Raw genomic sequence first — 23,761 nt, 5'->3', positions numbered from 1 at the left:
ATGTGAAAGTGTGATGTATATTGCATTATAAACGTTATTCACATGAAGAATATGGAGTTGTGGAGATAATGAGAATACTAGGAACAGGGTAGGAATTAGAGGGAAAGGAAAATTTGGGATGGAAATAATTATGAAAGATCAGTAAAATCTAAGTTGTTGTAGGAGGAGATGCTAAAGTAAAGAAGCAATGTTCCCTCTTGAAACCACTAATGTTTCAGAAATGCAAACACTTTCCTAACCCCTGCCTGCATTCTCTTGTTACAGAAGCTATACACAATTGGGTTTAATGCAGGAGTCATGAGAGCATAGAATGCAGCTATCACCTTGTCCTTTTCAAATGTGTAGCTGGAAGCAGGGCGAATATATGTGTAGATTACAGGAGAATAGTAAAGGGACACCACCACGAGGTGGGATGAGCATGTTGAGAAGGCCTTCCGCTTGCCTTCTGCTGTGCGGATGTGGAGAATGGCAGCAATGATAAACCCATAGGAGATGCAGGTGAGGGTAAAGTCCCCTATGGCCAGAGTAATATCAGCAACATACACCATCACTTCATTGATTCGTACGGGGCTGCAGGACAAAGCCAGTAGTGGGGGTATCTCGCAGAAGAAGTGGTCGATGGTATTTGGCCCACAGAAAGTCAACCTCAGGATGAGACCTGTGTGCACCCAGGAATTGGCTACTGCAATTGCCATGACAATGCTGAGCAAGGCCACACACATACGGCGGTTCATAATAGTGCTGTAACGAAGAGGGAAACAGATGGCTATGTAGCGGTCATAGGCCATGGTGGTAAAGAGAACCATCTCAGCCCCCAGGGACCATGTGAAGAAGAAGAGCTGGGACATGCAGCCCCCGTATGAAATGGTCTTTCCTGGTGTTAGCATGGTCCGAAGCATCTCTGGTATGATGCTTGTTGTGCAGATGATGTCCACAATAGCCAGTGCCAGAAGAAAAACATACATGGGGGTATGCAAGGTGTTGTTATAGACTATAGCAATGACAATAAGCATATTACCAAGAAAAGCCACAAGGTAGATAAAGAGAAAAACAAGGAAGAGAATTCCCTGGAGTTCAGGGTTTTTGGTGAAGCCCAGAATAATGAACTCGGTTATGATGCTGTGGTTCATCCTGCTTGGGTGATTAAATGGCAAACATTGCACAGAATGAATAACTGAGAACTAAAGGAATCTGTGTGTTGCTTTTAGGAGACAATGTGGGGTGTGTGGGTGTGTATGTGTGTGCTTGTGCACCTAGTGATTTGATACAACTTTGCAGCATGAATTTCCTTATGATGGAGTTCTGTCTTCTAGGCAATATCCACTCCTCTCCAGAAAGACCCCATTCTCTGATGTATATTTTTCCATGGATGACTCAAATAAACTGGAGGCAGTGGTTGAAAAGAAAAACATAAGAAAAATAAATGTCTTCAAATATTCCAATATTTCATTTTGACTTGAAACTTGTCTGAGTATAATCTCTCTCTCTCTCTCTCTCTCTCTCTCTCTCTCTCTCTCTTTCTTTCTCTCAATGGAAATATAACACAAATAATTACATATCTCAATAATTCAAATAGCAAATAACCTCATGGTATGTTTAGGTATCCTTGAGATATATAAGAGTGGGGATATCTGAAACAATAGAAACTGACAGGGCTAATTATAATTTGAATATTTCAGGTGAAAAATGTCCCACATAATATTTTGAGGCTGTATACTCATGGGGATATTGACTAATTTATTGAAGTCTGAATACTAAATGATTTGATCATATGTCTGTCTTGGCAGTTTCTCATCAGTTGGAGAAGCACATTGCTAAAATTGTGTGAATCAACTATTTGTTTTGGTGTCATATAATGGCAATAACTTGGATTTAAAAATATAAAATCTATGATGTGTCTTCATTTCATTATAGCTATAAATTGGCCATTTAATCTCAATAAGCTTCAGATTTCTTATTTCTAATAATTGGATAAATTGACACAAATAGTAGATGTTCTGTAGAGAAAGCCCATATTTTTAAGGATAGTCAAGGGAGAGTAGCAACTGGAAAGTTTTCTGGGAAACAATTGCTAGAGCAAAAGAAATTTGCGTCCTATGTTATTTCTCCCCAAAACTTCTCTAGCATTGTTATCTATTTCATTTTATGCTTTTTTTATTTTTGTAGATTTGCTTTGTCTGCACAGATAGTTATTTATAAGAACTCATGACTTTCAAAACTGTTATGATCAGATGAATCTAGTAAGTATTCAAAGAAGTTGTGGATTTATTCATAAATTTATGTTTTATCAATGTTCTTTAATTTTTCAGAGGTCATATTGTATTTCTTATAGCTAAACAGAGGCATAAATAGAAATAATTTTTGAGTGTGGATCCACAAATCTAATCCAGTTTGCTCCCTCTGGCCCTGTAGCTTTAATTAATAATTTGCTAAATAAATTTAAGCTGCTTATGGATTCATGTGTAGCTCTTTAGACTAGAAGAAAAATAAAACAGAGCTTTTGCTTAATCCATAATCCACTTTAAGAATCTCTAGTTTGATATTTATTTTCCCATAGTAAAGGAATGTTACAACCACCATTACTTGGATCTATGGCATGTGGCAGGCTCTATGTTAGGTCCTCCGCAGGTATGATACATGTTGTTCTCACAAGCATACTGGGTCTAATATTTCCATCTTTATATAGTTGATAAGCAAACAATATATGAAAGAGAAAATAACAGTAGCTAGAATTACATGTCTCATAATTGGAAGAGCCAGGATTAACACCTAGGTTGACTCCAAAGAAATTGCTATAACCTCTCTGCTATATGTTTTGAGGCAAAACACAAAATAGTATGGCAAATGCATACAAAAACTGAAAAACATAAGAGATATTTGAAAGAAGATGGATGTTTTATTATAATTTGGAGCAGAAAAATATAGACAAGATAGTCGATATTTGAAATTTAATTCAAGTATCTGAATATTTGAAAAATCTGATATTGAAATTATATTAATTAATCTTTAAAATTCTGAGTGTTGAATATGTTTTCAAATGGTATTAAGAAGTCCTGGTATGGCATTTCATCTTAATCAGAGATCTGGCATCAAAGCTTCTTGAGATAAATCTTTAAGATAGCAGGGCCCTTTCAGCCTACATGATCTTACCCACCAAACATAGGCACTCAAATATAAACTGAACTTTCATTGTGGAAGGAAAAAGCTTCCTTTTTTCCTTGGAGAACTGTTAGTTGTCAATGTAAGTACTGCTGTCTATTAACGTTATTTATCCTTGTCATTGTTACTGATAAATTCTCCTAAAGCTGGGTATGGGGAAGAGATCCTAGTGCCACGATGCAATGCCAAGTTTTACAAAGTGCTTAAATTTCATAAGGAGATATCAAAGTGCACCATGGTCTCACCATCTCTTTGTTAAGAGTGAAGGTGGAAGAACTTGAGAATTCTGTTTCTCATCTCTTCTTGTAATATCCTCACTGGCTTCACAGGCGTTCCGGCATTGGTTGGGCCTTATTCTCAGTGCTGATCCCATGAGTTGGGTCGTAAGTGTGTGTGAAGGAGGCTGAACCCAGAATGATACTATGACACAGTTCACTGGGACGAGGGGCATCTATTGACAATAAACATCTTGTTCAGAATGTCCACTCTTGGCCCAAGGTGGTGATATATAGGGGCTGCTCAGAAAGTATCCAGCCTTGTGATATGTTCTCGTTATATTAACAATGGCTGGATACTTTCCGGACAGCCCCGGGATATTGTCTTCTATCCTTATGTGTCTGAACAGCAGTCAATAGTTTCTCTTGGAATCCTGCAACTAATATTATTCTGGCCTGGGTATGACTTTAGATCCCCAGAAGCCACAGTAGTCACACAAAGAGGGCCTGCCTATAGCAGCAGGGATGTCTATTTCTCCAGGTCTTACAAATCAAAAGCTATTTTCTCCTAACCATGTCCCTTTCTGGTCATCTTACCTGATATTTTCAATTTTGCTTTAGTTACTATGCTTAGTCTGGCTTAGATTATCTACTGATCAAAATTTATAGGCAAGAGATATCAGTAAAATTTAGTTAGAATAATGGTAATACAAATGGCTTAACGTTGACCCTGGAACTTTCTGTCTCTGACCTTGCATTTTTAACATACGTTCTTCTAGTCTTGGTCTACCCCCATTGGTTAAGTGCAATAATAACAGCAGTAACCTCATTGAGTTTCTTTGAGCATTAAACAATGAACATGAATCATTAGCCCAATTCTGGAGACATATTTAATAATCATTATTATTTAGAGTTTCAAACATATCATTTTAAAAATCCATGTTTTAGTGTATGGATTTTTAATTACCATTAATAATAAGGAAGATTTCACTATATATTATAACAAAACATTTCCAGAAATGTTTGAATAAATATTATAATAAAAGAATAAGCAGATTGGATTAGGGCAATAGAAGATAATTCAGTTAATTCTAATTACAATAAAGGTGACTTTATTCAACAAATATTTAAAAATCACAGTTTGTACTAACCATTATGCTATTGGATTAGATTATAATGATGTAAATAATATATATTCTCAATTATCTCAGAGTCAATGGTAAAACAGTGAATAATCAGTTTTAACATTTTTTTGAGAGCATGAGGAAATTATTAGAGGTATAAAACAATTTGATACAGTAATATAGCACACTTAGTTTGATCTTGGATAGGATCATGGAAAGACTACCAAAAACATGGATGTGATGTCTCAAACCCCACCACCCAGGATTTTTATTGCTCATTCAGTCAATATTTCTTTACTTGTACTCTTATATTTACTATTTTTATTGTTTGTCCTCTATCCTGCACAGCTTCCCCCATATGGGACAATTTTTCTCCTTATGAATGTCTCTGCTTCAGTCCACATGTATGTAGTATTTTCTTCAAAAGCAAGCAGGGTTTTGTTTCAAGCCAGCAATGGAATAAAAAAAAAGAAAGAAGAAGAAGAAGCAGTTTTGAAGAGTATTAAGGAAAATTGAAGAGAGGGGAGAAGAAAAATAGTAATAAAAATTACTAATATGCAAATGTAAAGAAGCATGAAGTACAAACATGTGTCTGGGAATACGGCAAAGTAGTTTCACTAAAAGACAGTGTTGGCTTTTCATGCGTGGCTATTACTAGCAAGGCAAGACCTGTAGAGATTATTATATTCTAAGAAATTATTTTGTGGTAAGGTGGTCAATAAGGGAGACATTGCAAGTTTCTGAGAGAGTAAGTAATATGTGGTGTGCCCCGGTTTTAGAAAGGCAGCCCTGAGGCAGAGAGGGGTGGATTCAGAGGGAGACCTTATGCTGTCCGTCTTGAGCTGAGACTGTTTACAAACCCAACTGGCTTATAGAACACTATCAATTTAATTAAAGTTAACATTAGGATTTATCTATAATAATCAATTACCAGAATAAAATAAAAGTTATACAATATATAAATCTATAGAGAAAACTTAAACAAGTTAAACAAGTTTTAATTGTTTGGCTGGATGCAGGCACATTGCCAAATAAACATTGGCAACCCCTTCCTAGGAATGAATTGTGACTACATGGTGTTTACTGACTTTAGAATACCAAAATTAACAATAGTTCATACTGGTGTTCATTTATGTGCCATATCTGTGCTATTTCTTAATGAGAATAGGATTAAGAATATTAATGTCCCCATTTTACATATAAGGTAGTTTGCAAAGTTTTGTAGAGTTAGTACACATGTTCCTTGTCACACAGTGAGACATTGGTGACAAGGAGATCTGAATACAGGGAATCTAAAAACAAAATTCACTCATGCTGTGATCTACATGCCAATGTTATACCAGTATCAACTCCTAGAGCACACTGTGTTCTTCTACATTGTCAACTACACCATTATTGTCATCATCTCAGTTTTCAAGTATTTTCGTCTTCGTTGCCATCATGAACCATACAGGCACACTTTTAAAGGGGCTTCCGTGTGTAAGGCAAGGTGCGGGGAACTCACCACAGCAGCCGCTGTGTTCTGTTGGAATACAGTGGTACAAACTACTCTCTGCTCTTGTAGTCCTGACTGATTTCTGTCAGACAATTCATCCTAGGCAGGGTTAAGGCAGAAGCTCTGTTCTAGTTCAAATTTTGTTTGAGGAGAATGTTGCATTCTCTTTGACTTAGCTTCACAGCTGAGGTACTGAAAGATAGGTGAAAGTGGATACTTTTTAATTTTCTCAGTTTTGAAGTGATGAAAGAGAGGCAGGAATGGAAGATGAGAGTTTCCAGGAAGTATGACGTATTGTAAAAAGATAAAAGGTGGTGGGTATTAACAGAGCGTGTCAACGCCTGCACACAAATCACGGCCCTGCCTTAGGTAGCGTAATTGGCCATTTGGTTAGCCTGGGACTGTCCAAGTCTTGACACTGGAAGTTCCAGATCTTAGGAAACCCCTCAGTCTCAGACAAATTGGGACAATTGGTCACGCTAGGACACCTGAACCCAACGCACTGTCTGTTTCCGAGAACCCAGACCTACCTAAACTCCCACAGCACTTCATTCTCTCAGTTGGGGAAGAGATAATTTTTCAAATTCAACTTTGAACTTACCACTTTTCTTATTCCAGAGTTTATTATAAATGCTTATATATGGAAGGTAGAATGTGCACACTAAATGAGTAACTGAAAGTCTTGTACAGTCTGTACCTCTGAGAGGAGGTTAAGCAAGAGGAGGTTAAGCAATTTAGAGCATCCTCAGACAATGAGAAGTTTTGAGAGCTAATTTAAAAGCCTCTTATCTAGCTAAAACTTTGTTAATTAAATAAAGGAGATATTCTAAAACAATTTCCCCAAAATATTAAGTGTCCCCATGTCTTGGTAACAGTATATTAACCTAACTTTAGTTGATTTCTTCTAAACTCCAGAAGTTTGTGCATATTTTATAGGAAAAAATTTAAAAAGAAGGCAAGCATTGTAAATATATATATATATATATCATCAAATAGCTATCTCCTGTTTTTAATTAAATTATAATCCATGGATGGATTTTCTCTCATGATATGGCAAAGAAAAAATTAAATATGTTACTTGGTTCATAAATATCTCTACTCAGGCCATGATTTTATGGTAACCCTAACAATTAGACAGTATGTCCACAAATACTCACTTGAGTTCTCTGCAGGGCATTGCCATGTTCAAATGATGACCTGTATTAAATCACTGGAAAAAAACCCAGAAAATAAAGACAGTAGCTCCTGTCAGTTTGCTATCAAAGTATCTCATTCATGCTTCCTTAAGTATTGATTTCTTTATAATTAAAATCACTGAGAAAACATGGTTTCTGACTCAAGTACAAAGGGCCCCAGGGAATAGCATCTTGAACCGATTTCTTAATAGTTACATTAAAAGACCCTCAGAGGAACAATTAAAACTACCCTACACTGATTACTAATTATGATGTGGAATAACTTCATCTTTGTGTGTCGTCATTACTCTATGAAAACCAAAAGGTATCCCAAGATAATATCTTCATGGAGTAAGAACCCTGAATAATGAGAATGTAGATGGGGGATTCATAGAATGAAAGGATGGACATTTTTATAAAAACAGTTACATCTGCCTGGGAAAGCTCACTATCCAAAAATAAATTAAGACAGTGTTAAAAGAAAAACTTTAGACAAACTAAACAGAGTTTAATTGAACATTAACAACAAAAAAATTTGAACCAGGTAGTACTCAGTACCAAAAACAGTGGAGAGAGCTTCCTTCTGCAATGTGTCCAGGTAGTTTTATAGCCTGAGTAATGGAAATGGCTTGGGAAATAGGCTGATTGGCTGCAGTTCCCCATTCATCTTACTTGGACATGTTTTGGCAACTTTTAGCCTATGATTGGCTGAAGGTTAGACTGCTGTTATTGGCTGTGACTTTGCTACTTGTTATAAGAGTATACTTATAAGAGTTTAGGTTGCAGGTTGTTTACACATTAAGTTAGGTTACAGTTGACTATGTATGGAAGCAGCTTTTGGTCAAACTTAGTTCAGTTTAACAAGAGGAAAGGGTGGCAGGAAATGAATTCTAAGATGAAGGCCAAAGCAAAGTCTGTAGAAGTTTATTTAGTCCCTTACACTGTGAGGGAGAAGGGGTTTACAAATAAACTATGGGATGAAATTTGGTTTTGGTTGATGAATATAACACGCAAACCCTTCAGCTACATTTTCTTCTGACTCGTTTGAAAATCTTTCATCTTTTTGGTGTCGCTTATGCGTTCAATGCATACATACAACTCATCTGTGTGATGTACTCATAATGAAGTAACATCTTCATCTCTTTTGTTGAATAGTCTTGTAGTTTAAAATGTCCATTGAATTCAAATACATATTTTCACGTTTACCCTATAAGCTTCTTTCACCTATTTATTCATCTTAGAGAAAAGATATGTGGATGAATATTAGATCATTTTAACAACTTTTTAAAGCTGCCAGGCAGTGATCTAAATGCTTATTTAATATTTATGGTAAGCATAGTTTTGCTAAATATTAGTTAAGTTTATCAAACTATCAATAAGAATGCAAGAATATTCTATCAATAAGAATGCAGAAATCATATGTAGCTGTAGTCACGTGGCCAAGTAGAAATTAAATGCTTTGCCTTTAAAAAGTGTATGTTGTTGAATTAGTTAATATAATTTACCTTGCTTAGTCATATTTTTAACAAGTAAAATAACCTACTCCCTTTCATAGTGATAAAAATTATTGTCAACATATCACTTTGAACAAATACATTAAAATAATATAGAACAATTCAAGGAGCAATGATTGGACAATGAATCAGAATAACCTGAAATTAAAAGTCTGTGTAAGCATTTGGAGAGCAGGATATTTGCTGAAAAGAAATACTAGAACACATGAGCCAGTTATTAAGTCTCTTTGGTCCAAACCCACCTCTGTGCACTGATTTTGGACGTTGACTTGGTTGACACTGGGACCACATTGTTGCTAGCCTGCAGCCAACATGTGATTTCTGCCAGTATGGGGCAATAGAGGAAGACTGAAGGTCAGAGGATAAAAAACAGTCCTCTTCCACTTTGCTTCTCCTGGTCTTTGTCTCTGCAGAAAGTTGTAGTAGTTCTAGTATTTTGATTTTTGATTTAAAATACCCCAGTATGATTTGAATTTGTTTCATTCTTCTTTTGAATCTGTCCAGTTAAGTCATACATAATTTGAAGTTATCCTATTATATGCACAGAGAAGTGGTTTTATTATATATTTGCAGTGGAAGGGCAAGTTTCTTCTTTATGTTTTGAAATGTTGCCTCCCTTAGCTATGTATTGTGATAGGATAACTACACCAACTTTCTTTTAATTTTTCATAATATATTTTTTCCATTCTTATATAGGCATTTTTTGTCTATTTGAAAATATGTTAAGTGTAATACAGTTTTGTTTTCTAACAGAATCTTTCAATTTTAGTATTTTAATTCCAGCACTTTATTTTCATTAAGTTTAATTTCTAATATATTTGTTTTTACTTTATGAATATTTCTTCTATTTGAAATCCACTAGAATTCCATTTCCATTTGTTTTATGTTTTCTCTCTTCTTTCTTTTTTCATTTTGATTAATGTTTTATCATTCTAATTTTTCCTCCTATTAGCTGAGTAGTTATGCATTCTTTTACATTGATTTGAAGCACTTGAGATGATAACATGCATTTTTGACGTTTACAGCTTAGCAGAAATGATTTATTTTACCATTGTCTCAGAGATGTTTAGCTTTTAGAATACTATTTTAGTCCCTTTTAACTTTGTGGTTTTTTTTTTTTTTTTTTTTTACAGTTTTTTTTTTAATTTTTTTAATTTTTTTTAATTTTGGCATATTATGGGGGTACAGATTTTAAGGTTTCAATAAATGCCCATTTCCCCCCCTCCCCCCAAAAGTCTGAGTCTCCATCATGACCATCCCCCAGATGGTGCACATCTCATTCATTATGTATGTATATACCCGCCCCCCTCCCCCCTCCCACCTGCCCAATACCCTATTACTGTAGTACCTATGTGTCCACTTAGGTGCTACTCAGTTAATACCAGTTTGCTGGAGAATATATCTGGTGCTTGTTTTTCCATTCTTGGGATACTTCACTTAGTAGTATGGGTTCCAGCTCTAACCAGGAAAATATAAGATGTGCTATATCACCATTGTTTCTTAGAGCTGAATAGTACTCCATGGTATACATATACCACATTTTATTAATCCATTCTTGGATTGATGGGCACTTGGGCTGTTTCCACAGCCTTGCAATTATGAATTGTGCTGCTATAAACATTCGAGTGCAGGTGTCTTTTTTGTAGAGTGTCACTGGATCATTTGGGTAGATGCCCAGCAATGGGATTGCTGGATCAAATGGTAGATTCACTTGTATCGCTTTAAGGTATCTCCATATTGCTTTCCACAGAGGTTGAACTTTGTGTTTTTTTATGTTGGATTTTAATTGTACACATAATTCAAATTCTGCCACCCGTGACTTTCCTTGCTTATGCAGTCAGTACTCTTTGACACACGCCCTTATGTTTGCTGTTTTCATTATTCTTCCTTTCTCCTGCATGTCTTTCCCCTTGTAGGACCATTTTTCTGCTCCCAAATAACTATGCTTGTAACGCAGACCTTCAGGTTTGATGATAACAAATTCTCTTATTTTTTATGTTTGGAACATTTTTATGTTGTTTTTACTTTTGGAAATTATGTTTTCGGGGTATATAATTTCAACTTGCCTGTTATTTGTCACATTAAAGATATACCTAAGTTGTCTTATGGCATTCACAGTTTGTACCGAGAAGTCAGCTGTCGATAATATTGGTGCTGCTTTGAACAAAATGTGTTCTTCCCATCTTTCTGCGTTTAATATTTTCAGCAATTTTATTATGATGTCACTAGAATGTAATTTTGCTTTTCTTTGTCTTGTTTGAGGCTTGTCACTAATATTTATCAATCATTTCCTTTCCTATGTTGCTTCTTCCCGCCCTGCCTCCTATATCTATGCTCCGCCCAGAGTGCGCACAGCCCGCATGCTAGAACTTTCGCTGTTGCACGGCTGCGGCCGCTTCCCCTGCGAGTCCCTCCAGTGGAAGGGGCAGTTCAGCCCTCGCATGGCCCAAACTCAGATTTCTAGTCCTGAGAAAGGCTGTGGGTGGATACAGGGGCTGCAGCTTTCCGTTACACCAGATGGTGACGGCAGGTGGGAACTCCGTCCAGGGCCTTGGACGTCAAGGGGCAGCTTGCTCCTGACGGGGGCAGGGCTGCGTGCATGTGGCCGGTGGGCAGCTCCTTGGGATGGGCGGACAGGCGTGAGGGTCTCCACGCTGCATCTGCCGGATGGGTCGTGGCGTCATGCCCCCTCCTGTCGCCAGAGGTCCTAGAGACTCTGTGGTATCTTGCCTTGAGATCATCGACCTCGGCTTCCCGGCAGAAGTGAGACCCTGCGCCTCACCCTGGGTAAGGTACTTTCTCTTTGGCCCAGTTTCCCCTCTGGGAGTAGGTTTGGTCCCGGAAGCCCCTTCATGTGTGCATTATGGAATTGGGCGGCCTGGGAGAAGAGGCCCACTGCCCTGCTGCTTCCAGGGTCTTCTGCAGCCCTCCCATCACCACCACCAGGAGTGCAGTTTAGTTTGGGGGCTGAGGTTCCCACTCACATATGATTTCAGCCCCACTGGGCATGTTCAGTTTTTCCATTCACTTGCATTCTTTGCTCTAGATGCAAGCCAACAAGTGGCCATGGTTGGAGCTGAGTAGAATAATATGGATGATATATTATAACTTTACTAATACAAAAACCATCTAAAGCAAAGGACTTTATGCAGTAGGCCTCTGTAACTTATGTAGGACACAATTAAAAAATATCCAGAGGGTGGAGCAAGATGGCAGAGGAGAAAAACCGCCAGAGTGTCTGCAAAATAGATTTTAGAAGAAAGTAGAAGAAATAAGCAAGCAGACAAGCATACATAGGACGAGGGTCTGAGGGAAGGGTACCCAAGACAATGGGAGACTCACTCCCAGACCTGCCCTCACTGAGGTGGAGAATAAGGACACACCTGGGAGTTACAGGGCACCACCTACCATGTGAGGCACAAGAGTGCCCCTCTAGAAGATCAAGAGCTGGTTACAGCACCCCAAAACAACAGTGTATCCGGCTCCTTCCAGCAAGCACCACCTACTGACAGGGAGGTCATTCTGCACACCCTTTTACTGCATCTACTGACTCATCATACAGGGTGTGGTTGAATTTCACCCACAAACACCACCTACTGGCTCAGATACTAAATAGGGCATGTCATTATTCAAATAAAAATCTAAAGGTAAGAAGCAAAAACTGATCCATGTGGGAAGAAATCAGTGAGGGAACTCTGGAAGCATGAAGACTCAAATGGAAAGCACACCCCCAAAGAGGAACACCAGCTCTCTAGAAATGGACATCAACCAAAATCAGACCACTAAAATGACATTAGAAGAATTTCAAATATGTATTGTAATAAAACTCAATGATATGCAAGAAAATGGATAACCAACACAAACCACAAAAAAAGCCAAGATCTGGAAGAAAAATTCACTAAAGAAATTGAAATATTAAAGAAAAAAATCAAACTGAACTCCTAGAAATGAAGAATATATTCAGGGAACTACAAAACACAGTGGAAAGCCTCAAGAACAGGGTACATAAAACAGAAGAAAGAATCTCGGGGATTGAAGATAGCACCTTCCAATTAAATAAGTCGGTCACAGAGATAGAGCAGAGAAACAAGAGAAAAGAGAAAAGCCTACAAGAAATGTGCGATTATGTGAAGTAACATAATGTGAGGGTTCTGGGAATGCCAGAAGGGGAAGAAGAAAACACACAAGGGTTGGATAAGCTATTTGAAGCTATTTGATAATAGAGTAAAATTCCCCAGGCCTTGCTGAAAATCTCAATATCCAAGTACAAGAAGCTCAAAGGACCCCTGGGAAATTCGATGCAAACAGGAAGATGTCATGACATGCAGTCATCACACTGACCAAAATATCAACTAAAGAGGCCCTTCTATGAGCTATAAGGCAAAAGAAGCAAGTAACATACAAATGAAAGCCAATCCAAATAACGCCAGACTTCTCTACTGAAACCTTACAAGCAAGGAGAGACTAGGGCCCCATTCTCACTCTTCTGAAACAAAATAATGCTCAGCCTATAATCTTGTACCCTGCAAAACTAAGTTGTGTAGATGAAGGAGAAGTAAAGAAAAAAAAAATCTCAGATAAACAAAGACTGAAGGAATTCCTCAAGACAAGACCAGCTCTCCAAGAAGTACTCAAAACAGTGTTACCCATGGATCAGCACAATAAACTGTCATGAATCTAAAAGCACTCAAAAGCCAAAGATAAAAGGCCAGATACCACAATAGCTCAAGAGAGAAAACAAAGCAACAAAATTTAACCCAACAGAATGAACAGAAATTTGCCCCACAAATCAGTTCTCTTAATAGATGTCAATGGCTTGATCTCCCTACTCAAGGGACATAGGCTGGCGGAATGGATAAAAAAATATAAGCCAAGTCTTCTATCTTCAGGAAACACATTTAACTTACAAGCATGCATTTAGACTAGAGGTAAAGAGTTGGAGAACAATATTTCAAGAAAATGGAAGCCATAAGAAGGCTGGCGTGGCATTTTTGATTTCAGATAACTTAGTTTTTAAATCAACAAAAGCATGCCGAAATAAAAAAAAAATAATAAAAAAATAAATAAAAATATGGAAGTGTAAAAAAAAATAAATACATAAATAAATAAATAAATAAACAAAAGTAATAAAACACAAAGTCACTAATAACGGTGAAGGGTATAGTTCAACAAGAAGACATAACAATTCTAAATATGTATGCACCCAACCTAGGTGCACCCAGATTCATAAAGCAAACTCTACTTGATCTAAACAAATGGATAAATAACAACACCATAAAAGCCAGAGACTTTAACACCCACTGACAGCACAGGACAGATCCTCCAAACAGAAAATAAACAAAGCAATAATGGACTTAAAAAGAACCCTAGAACAAATGGGCCTAACTGACATTTACAGTACATTTTACCCCAGATCCACTGAATATATGTTTTTCTCATCAGCTCATGGAACATTCTCTTAGATTGACTATATCCTAGGACACAAAGCATGTCTCAAAAAATTTTAAAAAATAGAAATTATACCATGTACCTTTTCAGTTCACAGGAGAATAAAAGTAGAAATCAACCCTAACAGGAACTCTCATTTCTACACAAAGTAGTGGAAACTAAACAACCTTCTGCTGAATGATCACCTTCATAAACAAGGAAATCAAGACGGAAATCAAAAGATTCTTTGAACTAAATGACAAAAGAGACACAAGTTATCAAAACCTCTGGGACACAGCTAAAGCAGTGCTGAGAGGAATGTTTATTTCAATAAATGCCTATATCCAAAATCAAAAAGATCACAAATAGACAAACTAATGAATCGACTCAAAAAGCTGGAAAAAGAAGAACAGACTGACCACAAACCCAGCAGAAGAAGTGAAATCATTAAGATCAAATCAGAACTAAATGAAATTGAAAAAAGGGAAACTATATGGAAGATTAATAAAACAAAAAGTTGGTTCTTTGAAAAATAAACAGAATTGACATGTTGTTGGCTAGACCAATGAAAAGCAGAAAAGCAAGATTTCTAATAAGCTCCATCAGGAAAAATAAAGGAGAAATTACAACTGATGCCATGGAGATACAATATAATTTATGAATACTACAAAATGTATGAATATTACAAATTTATGAATACTACAATTATATGTAGTATTCATATAATTTATGAATACTACAATATTCCACAAACTGGAAAATTTAGAGGAAATGAACAAATTCTTAGAAACACACAGCCTCCCTAGGCCCAACCAGGAAGAAGTAGAATTTCTGAACAGATCGATATCAAGTACTGAAATTGAAACAGCAATAAAAAATCTCCCTAAAAATAAAATTTCCAGACGTGATGGTTTCAAACCTGAATTTTACCACACCTACAAAGAAGATCTGGTGCCTATCCTGCAGAAATTATTCCACAACATGAAGGATGGGAACCTCCCCAACACATTTTATGAAGCCAACATAACCCTGATACCAAAACCAAGAAAGAATGCAACAAAAAAGAAAACTACAGACCAATATCACTTATGAATATAGATGCAAAAATTCTCAACAAAATCCTCGCTAACCAAATCCAGATGCTTATCAAAAAAATAATCCATCACAACCAAGTGGGCTTCATCCCAGAGATCCAGGGAAGGTTCAACATACAGAAATCTATAAATGTAGTTCACCATATAAACAGAAGCAAAAACAAAGACTATATGATCTTCTCAATAGACAAAGAAAAAACATTTGACAAAATTCAACACCCTTTTATGATCAAAACACTTAACACAATAGGCATAGATAGGGCTTACCTAAAAATTATACAAGCCATATATGACAAACCCGCAGCCAACACCATACTGAATGGGGAAAAATTGAAAGCATTCCCACTCAGAACTGGAATGAGGCAAGGTTTCCCATTATCTCCACATCTATTCAATGTAGTGCTGGAAGCCCTTGCTATAGCAAGCAGACAAGACAGTGGAATTAAGGACGTCCAAATTGGAGCAGAAGAGATCAAACCCTCACTATTTGCTGATGATACGATTATATCTAGAAAACTCCAAGGATTCAACCATGAGACTCCTTGAATTGATAAATGAATTCAGTAAAGTCTCAGGATACAAAATCAATACACACAAATCAGAGGCATTCATATACATCAATAATAGTCAAAGTGAGAACCAAATCAACCAAGACTCAATATCCTTCACAATAGCAACAAAGAAAATAAAGTACCTACAATATATTTAACCAAGAAATAAAAGACCTCTACAGGGAGAACTATTAAACACTAAGGAATGAAATAACAGAGGATGTAAACACATAGAACACCATACCATGCTTGCGGGTCAGCAGAATCAACATTGTTAAAATGTCTATACTACCGAAAGTGATCTACAGAGTCAATGCAATCCCTTTTAAAATGCCTTCATCATTTTTCACAGATATAGAAAAAATAATTTTACACTTTGTATAGAACCAGAGGAGACTCCATATAGCAAAAGCAATTCTAGGCAATAAAAGCAAAATGTGAGGTATTAATTTACCAGACTTCAAACTGTACTACAAGGCTATAGTAATTAAAACATCTTGAGACTGGCACAAGAACAGGGACATTGACCAGTGGAACAGAACAGAGAACCCAGATATAAAACCATCCTCATATAGCCATCTAATCTTTGACAAAGCAGACAAAAATATACAATGGGGAAAATAATCCTTATTCAATAAATGGTGCTGGGAAAACTGGATAGCCACATGTAGAAAACTGACCCAGGATCCAAACTCTTCACCTCTCACAAAAATCAACTCATGCTGGTTAACAGACTTAAACCTAAGATAAGAAACTATTAGAATCCTAGAGGAAAACGTTGGAAATACCCTTCTAGACATTGGCCTAGGCAGAGAATGAAAAAGACCACAAAGGCAATCACAGCATCAACAAAAATAAATAAATTGGACCTGATAAAATTAAAAAGCTTGTGCACAGCCAAAGAAATTTTCATGAGAGCCAACAGGTAACCTATAGGATGGGAAGAAATTTTCATAAGCTACACATCTGACAAAGGGCAGAGAACTAGAATCTATTTAGGACTCAGGAAAATCATCAAGGAAAAATCAAACAACCCTATCAAAAAGTGGGCAATGAACAGAAACTTACCAAAAGAAAGCAGAATTATGGCCAACAAACATAAAAAATTTCTCAGCATCTCTAATCATCAGGGAAATGCAGATCAAAACCACAATGAGATATCACTTATCTCCAATGAGAATGGCCTTTATTAACAAGTCCCAAAACAATAAATGTTGGCGTGAATGTGGAGAGATAGGAACACTCCTACATTGCTGGTGGAACTGCAAACTAGTTCAACCTCTGTGGAAAGCAATATGGAGATATCTCAAACAGATACAAGTAGATCTACCATTTGATCCAGGTATACCACTACTGGGCATCTACCCAAAAGATCAAAAGTCACTGTATGAAAAAGACACCTCCACTCGAATGTTTATAGCAGCACAATTCACAATTGCAAAGCTGCGGAAACAACCGAAGTCCCCATCAATTCATGAGTGGATTAATAAAATGTGGTATATGTATACCATGGAATACTACTCAGCTTTCAGAAACAATGGTGATATAGCATCTCTTGTATATTCCTAGATACAGCTGGAACCTATTTTATTAAGTGAAGTATCTTAAGAATGGAAAAACAAACACCACATGTACCCACCAGCAAATTGGTATTAACGGATCAACACCTAAGTGGACATATAGGAGTAACATTTATCGGGTGTCGGGAGGGTGGGAGGGGGGAAGAAGGGAAGGGTATATACAACCACAACGAGTAAGATGTGCAACGTTTGGGGGATGGACACTCTTGAAGCTCTTACTCGAGGGGGGGCATGGGCAAAATATGTAACCTTAACACTTGTGCCCCCATAATACTGCCCCCCAAAAGGCTAATGTATTTGTAAAAATGTTGGGCATTTATAAGTTTTTCTGCTAAAAAGCATACTGGTATAGTTTTCAGATTGATGCAGAAAGAGCAGAAGTAGAACTAACTGTTCCTTTTCTTTAAGAAGACACAAGAGGATCAATGCCCTCATGGAAACAGTCCTGGGAGTAGTATATTGGGCTTGAAAAGCTCGTTAAATAAAAATGTGTCAGGTTTTCTTAGAAACCAGGAGCCAATTCAGGGAACTAATTTTAAAATACATTCCTAGTATTGCCAGCTCCTCTGAGGACCCTAATCCTTTTGGAAACTGAGCTAAAAATTAAAAAAGTAGCAACTATGTCAGGAGCCAAGTAAAGTGCCTTGAATAGTTTGTGGACTCTGTGCTGTATTTTCATATGTTTAACTGTTTTGTTTCTAAAAGTAGCTATTAGTTTTCTCTGGTCATTCCTTCTGTGGCCAGTCTTTGATGTGGGGGTAGGAGTAAGGGATTAAGTGGAATATCACTTCCTAATTTCTAGGAGACCTAACTCATCTCACTGATTTTTTACAACTCAGTAGCTCTATGGGCTCGTAAGTATAACTTTTGCTCTTCTTATATCTCCTCTCTCTTCCTTGCTTCTGTAAATTGCTGCCAAATTCAAAGTGGGTGGTGGACAGGTTCTGTAGTGGGAAAGGTGGTTAAAGGAGAGGGAAGTTGATGCTTAAATCATTTCAATTTTCTTTCCCTATCTTCCATACCCTCGGGCAGTCTTGCCTTTCAGAGCAGTATCCATATTTGCAAAACAGCTCTGCCAGAGTTTGAGAGTGTGGAAGGTGGGGAATGGACTGTGAACTTGATGGATTTCTAAGGAAATCAAATCTGAGCCTTTTGTTTGTTTGGCGCCATGCCACTTCAGCCAGCCATGTCAGCTGAACCAGCCATACCAAGAATTGATTTAGCACTTGGAGGTTATCATATCCTCACCCTGTTTTAGAAAAGAGAAAGCTGAGAAACAGCAGCTTCCCCAAGGATAACCAACAAATCAAGAGCAGGGCTAAAAATAAAAGAACTCATAGCCCTAGAGTCACCCTAACCTGTAAAGCCCCTTGCTTTTTCACTATTTAATGAATGATGTACATATCTTCTTCATTCGTTTATTCAATAAATATTTAATCAGGGATTACTACACCTTAGGCATTGTGTTGTGTATACAGTGGTGATAGTGTTATAGAGGAAAAGAACTGGGAGTGAGATTAATTGAGGAACAGGCTTGGAAGTCACTCTTATCTGAGTGTTATTCATGATCCAAAATCAAAGGACAAATTGAGTCATTTTACATGGTCAGATAAATTGGTGCTCCAGGCTTAGGACAGAAGGGATATGCTGGCCTTGGAGTGACTGGAGACTGCTAGGAAAAAGGGGTCTGCAAGCTGAGAAACCTCTGCCCACCCTCCCCTAGCATTCAAGAGAAATGCTCCTCACATGGGCAACAGTTTATAATAGGGAAAAGTCTTGACCTCAACTGGAATATGACTTCCCCCACCTTTGAAAAACTGAGGTTGAGGATGTGGCTAAACTGTGTCACAAAGAAGAAAGCCAATGCATTTCTGAGCTCCTCAGCTCTGTCCCAAGAATAGACAGTTCATCTTCTCTGTGAAAAATGACTTCTGGGGAATTGGAAGCAATGAAATCTTCATGACAGGCCCCAAGGACAAGGCTCAGACAGGCTCTGGCTAGCTGAACACACGAAGGTTCATGCCCGGTGCTGCACCTGGAGAGGCCACGGGAGCGCCACGCTGCTTCCCACATATCTCTCCACCTGCATCCTCTGTAATATCCTTTATTATAAGCTGGTATACGTTTCCCTGAGTACTGTGAGCCCCTCCAGCGAATTACTTGAACCCGAAGAGGGTTGGTCAGAAGTTCTGGAGGACTAGACTTGCAATTAGTGTGGGGGGAAGGGGCAGTCTTGGGGACTGAGCCCTCAACTTGTGGATCTGATCTATCTCTAGGTAGTGTCAGAATTGAATTGGAGGACACCAGTTGCTTCCCCATCCCTTTGTTCACAGAACTCCTGTGTTCTTTGTGTGGCATAAGAGCAGAAGAAAACACAGTTGAGTTTTTCTAAACACCTGGTAAAACCTGGATAAAGGCCCCAGACCAGCACTGAGGATTCCAGACTCCACGCCTACTCCCACACCAGGCTGTCCCCAGGGTCTAGGATGATTCCAGTGGCCCTTTATCGTAGGGGCTAGCCAGAAGCCTGGGCCATAGGGACCAGACTGGGGCCTGAGGCTATGGGGACAAGTCTGAGGTCTAGGTGTGTAGATATTGTCCTGGAGACTAGATTTGCTAGGACTTTCCTGGATTCTGGGGTTGTGGGGGATGGTCTGAAGTATGGGACCACAGGTGCTGGCAAGACACTGGGCAGTCCTGAAGCCTGTGTTCCTGCATGCTGGTCTGGCGCCTCATTCTATATATCTGATATTTTGTATTCTTGACCTACATTTTCCCATTTTTTCTCCCCATCCCCTACTAACCACTACTAACCACTACTAACCACTGTTTCATTCTTTCTGTGTACATAAGCTCTTTTTCAAAAAAAGTCCACATGGAAATGAGACCATGCAATCATTTTCTTTCTGTGTCTGGCATATTTGACTTAGCATAATGTTCTCCTGGTCCATCTACGTTGTGACAAATAGCAGAATCTCTATTTGTAAGGCTTAATAGATTCCATTGTGTGTATGTACCACAATTTCTTTATTCATTCAACTGTTGATGGGCACTTAGGTTGCTTTTGTATCTTGGCTATTGTGAAGAGTGCTACAGTAAACATGAGTGTGGAGATATTTCTTTGATATACTGATTTCCTTTCTTTTGGTTATATACCAAGCAGTTTGATTGCTGGATCATATATTTAATATGTCCATGTGATCTTCCTGATGAAATTTTATATTATATGATAAAGTTAAAAAAATTCCAGTGAAGTTTTGAATTGTACTAAATTTATACATAAATTTTTATTCTGTATAAGAATCCATCCATACAGCAACATAAGTGAAATTGGAGGTCATTATGTTAAGTAAAATAAGCCAGGCACAAAAAAGTAAATATCACGTGTTCTCAGTCATATGTGGTAGCTAAAAAGTTAATCTCATGGAGGTAGTGAGTACAATGAAGGTTACCAGAGGCTAAGAAGGGGGGTGTGGAATGAAAAGAGGTTGGTTAATGGTACAAATATACAGTTAGATGCAATAAGTTCTAGTGTTTGATAGCATGGTAGGGTGACTATAGATAACAATAATTTATTGTATAATACATTTCAAAGTAGCTGAAAGAGAAGATTTAAATGTTACCAATACAAATAAATGACAAATGTTTGAAATGGGGACTCTAATTATCCTGATTTGATTATTATACACTGTACTCTTGTGGCAAAATGTCACATGTACCCCATAAATACATATAGTTATTATACTTCAGTAAAATAATGAAATAAGTAAAAGTCAAAAGAGAAAAAGGAAGATTATGTGAGAATAACGAGGATAAAATTTGATGATGTTCATTTATAAAGAACAAATTTTCTGCACTGTGTTAAAGTATTAAATAAAAATAAATAAATAAGGAAATACAAATAAAAAATAAAGTACAGTTTAAACATGCAATTATAAAAATGTTAGTACTAGTGAAGAAAAAATAAAATAAAATGAAAGAAATGGAAATTTAAGCCCAGAAATAGACTATAGTATCCATGATGTTTAAGTATTTGATCATTTATACATTTAAAATTAATAAAATTATCTAAAAAGAAATTGTTGTGGAATAACTAATTAATCCGTTGGGGCCCAATAACTTCATATTAAAACCAGACTCCCTGACTAAAATCAGTTATAAAACCATCCTCATATAGCCAAGTAATCTTTGACAAAGCAGACAAAAACATAAACTGGGAAAAAGAATCCTTATTCAATAAATGGTGCTGGGAAAACTGGATAGCCACATGTAGAAGACTGAAACAAGACCCACACCTTTCACCTCTCACAAAAATCAACTCACGCTGGGTAACACACTTGAACCTTAGGTGTGAAACTATTAGAATTCTAGAGGAAAATGTTGGAAATACTCTTCTAGACATTGGCCTAGACAAAGAATTTATGAAGAAGACCCCAAAGGCAATCACAACAGCAACAAAAATAAACCAATGGGACCTGATCAAGTTAAAAGCTTCTGCACAGCCAAAGAAAGTGTCAAGAGAGCAAATAGACAACCACAGAATCGGAGAAAATTTTTGCAAGCTACACATCTGATACAGGGCTGATAACTAGAATCTATTTAGATCTTAGGAGTATCAGCAAGAAAAAATCAAACAACCCTATCAAAAAATGGGCAAAGGACATGAACAGAAACTTCTCAAAAGAAGACAGAATAATGGCCAACAAACATATGAAAAAATGCTCAACATCTCTAATCATCAGGGAAATGCAAATCAAAACCACAATGAGATATCACTTAACCCCAGTGAGCATGGCCTTTATCAAAAAATCTCCAAACAATAAATGCTGGCGTGGTTGCGGAGAGAGAGGAACACTCCTACACTGCTGGTGGGACTGCAAACTAGTTCAACCTCTGTGGAAAGCAATTTGGAGATACCTTAAAGCGATACAAGTGAATCTACCATTTGATCCAGCAATCCCATTGCTGGGCATCTACCCAAATGATCCAGTGACACTCTACAAAAAAGACACCTGCACTCGAATGTTTATAGCAGCACAATTCATAATTGCAAGGCTGTGGAAACAGCCCAAGTGCCCATCAATCCAAGAATGGATTAATAAAATGTGGTATATGTATACCATGGAGTACTATTCAGCTCTAAGAAACAATGGTGATATAGCACATCTTATATTTTCCTGGTTAGAGCTGGAACCCATACTACTAAGTGAAGTATCCCAAGAATGGAAAAACAAGCACCAGATATATTCTCCAGCAAACTGGTATTAACTGAGTAGCACCTAAGTGGACACATAGGTACTACAGTAATAGGGTATTGGGCAGGTGGGAGGGGGGAGGGGGGCGGGTATATACATACATAATGAGTGAGATGTGCACCATCTGGGGGATGGTCATGATGGAGACTCAGACTTTTGGGGGGAGGGGGGAAATGGGCATTTATTGAAACCTTAAAATCTGTACCCCCATAATATGTCAAAATAAAAAAAAATTTAAAAAAAAAAAAAAAGAAAAGAAAAACTCTCTGGCCACTCCTCTCTACCAGGAGGGCCAGGGTGATTCCTCATCACCAAAGATAACTCCGGACTCTTATCAGCCCAGAGAAGGCACTGGAGGAATCCACGTAGCAAATCTTGCTAAAGTAACCCTTATCTTCCATCGGTTTCCCAATATATTTGCCCTCCCACAATCTGCCACCCCTGAGACCTCAAAGTTCATGATTTTTTTGTGTTAAAATGTTACATAAGCCCCCAAGTTCTAATCATCCCTTTGAGTCACTCATCCTTAGATTCTCCCATGTGCCTGTGTGATGCACTTTTGTTTTTCTCTTGTTAATCTGTCTTGTAGAGCTAGCTCTGTGGGTCCCAGACAATGAACATAAGATGAGTAGAAGAAAAAGATTTTTCTTTTCTACAGTAGTAAAGAAAACTATATTATAAAGTAATTATTCTAATGACAGCAAAGTCAGTGAGAGAGAACAATAAGAAATACAAATAAAATAAAATAGAAGATGCTCCTTCGCAATAAATGCTAAGTAATAGATTTCAAAAATTTCTTAAGCTAGTATGTTCTGACTTCTGTATCATTCACCAATATATATATAACAACCGTTTTCTAATTCAGGTACCAATTTCAATTGTTAATGCCTTTTGCTATTGTCCAATCATTCTTTTTTAACTAAGTGGTCAAGGAGCAATGATATAAATGTAAACTCATAAGAACAGCCAACAGTAGCCACCATATAGTTGTTAACTTGCCAGTCATAAGTTTACTAGCTAACACAATCTTTATAAAACCTGTTAGCCTCCTCTTATTTTTATCTTACTAGTTTTACAAATGAGAAAACTGAAAGACAAAGAAGCTAAAAAAGTTGTCCAAAGTGAAGCCATGACTATCAATGCAGAGGTCTGACTCAAGAGCCAGAGAACTG

General features: G+C 37.4%; 1 protein-coding gene across 1 annotated transcript; it reads right to left on the bottom strand.

Annotated features, from left to right (window-relative positions):
* Positions 1–206: 206 nt before the first annotated feature.
* Positions 207–1,130, bottom strand: OR13G1 (olfactory receptor family 13 subfamily G member 1). Its single transcript, XM_012752287.2, has one exon. It carries the CDS (start codon positions 1,128–1,130, stop codon positions 207–209), a length of 924 nt encoding a protein of 307 aa, XP_012607741.1.
* Between the last annotated feature and the right edge of the window lie 22,631 nt (positions 1,131–23,761).

This window comes from Microcebus murinus, chromosome 13 (genome assembly GCF_040939455.1).
Source record: "Microcebus murinus isolate Inina chromosome 13, M.murinus_Inina_mat1.0, whole genome shotgun sequence".
Taxonomy (NCBI): Eukaryota; Metazoa; Chordata; class Mammalia; order Primates; family Cheirogaleidae; genus Microcebus; species Microcebus murinus.
The sequence above is the reverse complement of the archived record's forward strand: the minus strand, read 5'-3'. Positions and strand labels throughout refer to the sequence as shown.